The sequence below is a fragment of the Camarhynchus parvulus genome, chromosome 6 (assembly GCF_901933205.1).
Source record: "Camarhynchus parvulus chromosome 6, STF_HiC, whole genome shotgun sequence".
NCBI lineage: Eukaryota > Metazoa > Chordata > Aves > Passeriformes > Thraupidae > Camarhynchus > Camarhynchus parvulus.
Window position 1 is genome coordinate 26418024 of NC_044576.1, and position 6000 is coordinate 26424023.

A 6000-nucleotide genomic window follows, 5' to 3' on the forward strand; every position below is an offset into this window, starting at 1 on the left:
CTTGTCCTCATCTCAAGGAGCTAAATGATACCTTCAACCATTTGTCAACTTTGGGCTTTTTCTTCCAAATGACCGCTATTTAAATGGAAGAAAAATTTGTCTGCTAATGGACTCTTGTATAGTTTTTTAAGTAATCAAAATCCTTTTCTATAGCTCAACTTGAAATTATTACTTCTGTACCTTTTAAAATTCTTCATTCATTTCTTGAAAAATATAATGAAATAGCACCATAAAGGAGTCACCTAATTTCTTTTAAATATGTGAATGCCAGGATTTTTAAAATATATTATTTATTGTGTTGTTTCAATAATAAATATAATATTCTCTTTTTCTTATTAAATATCTTTATTTATACCTGTACTTATATATATGTAGATACAGGTGCAAGCAGTTAGTGCAAAAACTTCAGCTGATATTGAGCTTATTAGAATGTGCAGCTTTCAAAATCAAGTGTAGGTTTGGGTCCTTACTAGACACTGAACATGAGATATTGTTGTGTTTAACTCAGTAAACCCAGGTTTAATATGCTTTCACTCCTATACATTATTACATCAGTAGGAAACTTTGAGTGAATGATGAAAGGATGCTCAGGTATAACTTAAAGGTGTGTAAAATATTTGACGATGTTTCAAGTCCTTGGATTTGTTTTGTCTCATGGAAATAAATCAGTACGTGGACTGATCCTGACCCTAATATTGTAGGATTTTTACTTCTCAATCAGTTTGGATTAGATTAAATTAGTTTAACTGAAAAATGGTGGGTTTGTTTTCCCCAATTCAGTCACCAACTGTGAAAGAGGAGAGAAAGGATTCCTTTTCTGACAGAGGAGGTGTTGAAAAAACTTGCCAGCTCAGAATTGCTCCTGTACCAAACCACAAAAATTGGTGAAATCTGCCAATAGGAATATTGAATACCTGGGTAGTCAGGGTTGTGAGATATAAGTTGTTGGTCTTTGTCATTGTGATAAACATTTGCATGATGTTTTTGGTGGTGAGAGAAGACAAAAGGAACTTAATGCTTGCTGGCTAGTGTGACCATATTAAAAAGCTACAAAAAAACCAGATCACTATTGGAAAACTAAATTATCTGGATCTTTCCTCATTCAGCTTCTCTTTTTTCAGTTGAGTTTTGAAGGTAAAATTATAACAAACCACAGCCAAGTTATAAGCTGTAAAGAATAGAATGGTAGGTATAAGTTTCCAGTTGTTTTCTCAGGAAGAAAGATTGAAGTACAAAGAACAGATTGAAGAATAGGTAATGGTGATTTTTCTTTTGTCTTCATTTTCCCAACATGTCTCCCAAAAGTAGCAGCCATTGTGTGTAGATGACACCCAGAATAACTTGGAATACAGTTGCCTTCCAATGGTTATACCAAAATTTAACTGATTTTGCCAGATAGAGCATATAGGCATTTCCTGTAAGAAGTTGTAAGAATTATATAATTCTGCTATTGAAAGTTTCTATTGAAATAAGAGCAGCTTGTTTTCATGAGACAGGTAGTGATATAGTGCTCTTAGTGATCCTAGAGTTCACTAAAGTAATTGCTTAACATATGTTAATTTCTTCTTAATTTGGATCAAGTGAATGTAGTCATATGAGGCACTCAGAGGATGAAAATCAAGAAATGTCCCTTCTTGCATCAAAAAAGCCCCACCTTACAGACCCAGTCCCAAAAAACTACTGTGTGCATTGGGTTATTATTTATTTTCCAAGAGTGGTCTTAAAGAGGCTGTTGGTTTCAAGTCTTGTTTGTTGTCCTGGCCGCCAACATTTAGCAAATCCCTTGAAAGTTTTGAGTTTTTCAGTGCAGTGATACACGACCTAAAGTTGTAGCTTCACTTTAATAATAATAGAACTGTTTTATGTAGCAAGTCATGTTTTTGAGGAAGTATACGTTGTGTTAAATCAGAAATTTCTCTCGACTGAAATTATGTGAAGGTCAGTATTACCAACTTTTTTGAGGTGTAACAGTGTTCCTTTCTCTTTTGCAGCTATGTTCATTAGTAAGTTGAAATAAATTCACATTGGGTTAAACTGCATATCCATATACCCATACATTGTATACGTGATTCATGGTGAACAAATATTTTGTGTCTACTTAATTTCTGACTACAAAGTTGTGATAATATTAGATTTAGGCTTGCTGTGCATAAAGTGTGTCAAACTTCAGCTACAGACCAGGGGGTGAAGTTGGTCAATTTAATTCGCCAAGATCTAAAGAAGGTCGGTATCATTTCATATAGCCCTGGCAGAGCAGATCATTACCAGACACAAATCTGTTCGTTACATGCCGAGGGTTTATAGCAAAATAAATAGACTGTCATCATAAGTTCAGAAAATTGTGTGTTCGACCCACGATAATGTGTAAAGGGCGTTTAATAGAGTTCAGCATTTATTCGTTATCTGTATGCGGACAGAGACGGCGGTGGCGTTATCAGCTTTTTAAAAAAAATTCGGTAGTTTTGGGTCACGTGAGGAGCCTCGCGGCCACACGCGTGCGTGCACACACACACACACACACTCACACACACACATCCCATCTTGCTCCCTCGCTCTCTGTGGTGCAGTTTTGATTTTAGTCACAGCAGAAGGCTTAGCCACAAGAGATTCCACTGGTTCAAACCAGCGTAAACCAGATTTTTTTTTTTAGCCTACAAAGGAACAGATTACCTCTTGTATCGAATTCTGTATTGCAAAAAAGAAATAAAGAAGAAAAATCTTTGTTTCAAAAATACGCTGATTATCATAACCTAAAATGGTGGCTGTGCACGGCTTAACGCTGTTTACAGTTCAGGAGTGAGCATAATAAAAATAATGTTTCAAAACAGAAATGTGAAGGTAACACATTTTCATCAAGAGCATTGTTAAATGGGGGAAAAATACATCTTTTGTTAATTTGAATGAATATCTTTCAGCCAATGTTAAAAAAACCCCAACCCTCTCCCATTACCTAGCTTAGCTGCAAATCCCATGCAGAGCTTAAATTCAGCCATGCAGCACAAACAAGATAGAACATTTTTGTTTGGGACCTATTGAAAAAGCAAATGTGCAGCATTTTAAAACTCTCATTGATTATAGCAGGGTGGCATGCCCGGACGGGCTCTATTGCGGGAGAGTAGTTTTAAACTTTGGCCCTTTAAGTATCATAGTCAACTGAAGAATGGTGGCCTCAGAAAGAAAAGATAGCTATGTGATCAACTCCCAGATCGTCTCTTTCTAAAGACCCTTAATGTTTGCCTTTTTGGGGGAAAAAGGGGGGGAAGAGCTGGAGAAAGAGACCAATTTATCATAGGCCAAACACTTGAATTTAAGCGCTGGTTTGCCCAGCAGTGTGGTTTTCTTTATACCAAATTGTAGCAATGTTCCTTTAGCTGGATGCAGAAGAGCTGGCCCAGTTCAGCTTGGGGTGGTGTAGGAGCCCCCCTAATTACATCTCATCAGAGCTCTTGCCCCTTTTGGTAATGGGGTGAGGCAAACCTTCAGTTTTAGACGAGCCATATGAGACAATAGAGAATAATGGAGATTCTTTTGTTTCCTTCATGCTGGTGAGACTTTATTAGTAGTAAACATTCTCAGCTTACACATGTGTTGAAAATTAGTGTTATGAAACTGTAGGTGAAGTATCAGCATAAACTGAGATAATTGTGGTGCTGTTGTAATTTCAAACTGGAATCGGTGAGAGAACTGTAATTTTTTAACAAAGGGCCATTCTTGTGCAGATATTTGTTGTGAGTAATTATACATTTTGTTCCAGTACAAATAATTTATCTATCTCTCTAAGAGGCGACTATATTACAACCTAGCTTGATAATCAGGCTGGGGTTTTATTTACTTTTATAGTAAAGCTGCCAGAGCAATATTATTTGTGTTAGATTGTGTGGATTTACAAGCATAAATAAATACAAATGTTTATACTATATAAGCATACACACACCCCCTATGTGTATATATTTATATATATACACACACACTATATATAAGTGGTCTGGATCAAGAACCTGGAATGGGTCTTTTCTGAGGGAAATATGTTTCATGTTGTTCCCTATTCCTTTGTCTAATTTTAAATATGCTATTCAATAAATCATAGTTCTGAGACATTTAACTAAGCTGCTTCATTTTTTTTACCTGCAGAAACCCTCAGTATGAAGTTCAATAATAAAATTAAATAATATAGTTGCAGTAGAACTCAGGTATATAAAAATTGAAATTCTGAAATATATGCTATAAAGATGCAGTCATCTATTAATAAGTTAGATCTGCTAGTAGAATAAGAAATCAGTTGTCACAACTAAAATATACAGAAAACATTCTGAAAACTTGTATATACAAAACCACTTCAGCTGTACAATCTTCGAAGAGAGGAATAGTAAACTTGTTTTTTTCTTTATAATATAGACTTCTATGAAGTCATTCCCCTTTATTTCATGATGGTGTCTTAGATGTGGTTTAAAAGAGAATTTCACACTATTCTCTTTGTTTAATGTGACAGTGTGAGAAAGTGATCTTTATTCGTTCAAAAAACTCTGCATGTAGTCTATGTTTAGGTTCTTTTAATGTGTTTGTCTGTGATTTTTAAATGCTAAACATGTAAACAGATAAATTGTCAATGTTAATTCTGTATCCTGTCACACAACTGATCTTTCTTTCCTGCCATTTCTTTCCTTTTTATCTTTTTTGTGCATTCATGTTGCAGTTGATAAAATTACGTGAAGAGGTGAGTACTTTCTTGCTTTTTGTTGTCTAGCTTTCCCTTTAAAGCTGAGTTTCTAAATCTGAAGTAGATCTTTTTGTTCATTGTTGCAGGGAAATCTACACAAAGCAAAAATATTGATTACATTGCTTTAAAATATTCACTGTTGTGCCTCTTCTTCCCTAATAATTGTGTACTTACATAGGAATCTCTAGATCAATCCTTAGAAATTAACATTCTTTGATAGTGGATTTTTTTTAAAAGGCACTAGAAAAAGAAGGGTGGAAAAAAACTATTATTTGATCTCTCCAAGAATACCATGATCAAATCAGGTACAGTAATAATCATGTTTGCATCACAAAATCTTTGATAGGGAAAGTACATTTATACACTGGTATTGAAAGTGAAAGCATTGCTTTTGTATAAACCTTTGCTGAAACATTTTAAAAATTACACAGTATTTCCTAGTGTTTTGAGTTTGGTGTGAGGTATTTAAATAGCTTATGTATTATACTGGATATTGTACACCCACTGAAAATACAGTGGAGGTAGAGAGACCTACACACATATCAATATTTATTATTTATTTGTGAGTGCTGTAGATCTGTAGGTGTAACACTAGAGATCAGTGTTCCAGAATACCTTTCTTCCAGTTATAAAATGACTCATAAATATTTAGAAAGAAGCCTGTTTTAATGGTCAGTTTCTCAAATATTTCAGTATATTTTCTGAAATTACTCTCTGCTTTTACTAACTGTTATAGCAAAGCAGGTATTTGAATTTTTTTTTTTATTATTTTCTAGTAACCACTGAAAAGAAGGGCTGAGTAAAGTCAAGTTTACTTACAGGTCAGATTTCTGAAGGATTTCATGTGGAAAGCTTGGACCAGTGAAGTATTTGAATAAATATATTTAGAAGCACAAGTATTTTTATATCACTTATTTGTCTGGTATCTTTGTGGAACATGTGTGCCCAGTAATGTATCAGTAATACATACTTAACTCTGCAGGAAAGGATTTGGGAGTTTTAGAAATGGTGATGACAAAGAATTGTAAAGTAACCAGATTAAGGACAATTACAGAGAATTCTTAAAAACAGGTAGGTATTTGTGGTACAGAGATTCTTCATTAGTTCCCCAAATGCTTTATTTTCCCCCTCTTCTCATAGAGCTGATATTAATATGTAAAAGCTACAGAGTAAAAGAGTTAACAAAAAAAAATTAAATAAAATAAACATGTAACCACATGAAAGCCTTCCCACCACTGCTGAGCTCCCCTCCCCAATAGTCCCAGTATTTAAACAGATGACAG

At 34.5% G+C, this 6000-nt stretch overlaps 1 protein-coding gene across 4 annotated transcripts in view; it reads left to right on the forward strand.

Moving 5' to 3' along the window:
* Positions 1-6000, forward strand: part of VTI1A (vesicle transport through interaction with t-SNAREs 1A) — a 258869-nt gene that overhangs the window by 52315 nt on the left and 200554 nt on the right. For 2 of the 4 annotated variants that reach the window (XM_030951465.1, XM_030951467.1), the window contains exon 5: positions 4694-4714. The exons of the other annotated variants lie outside the window; for them this stretch is intronic. In XM_030951465.1, coding sequence (XP_030807325.1) covers positions 4694-4714 — 21 coding nt within the window. The remainder of the gene's footprint in view (positions 1-4693; positions 4715-6000) is intronic. 4 annotated transcript variants of the gene reach the window in all.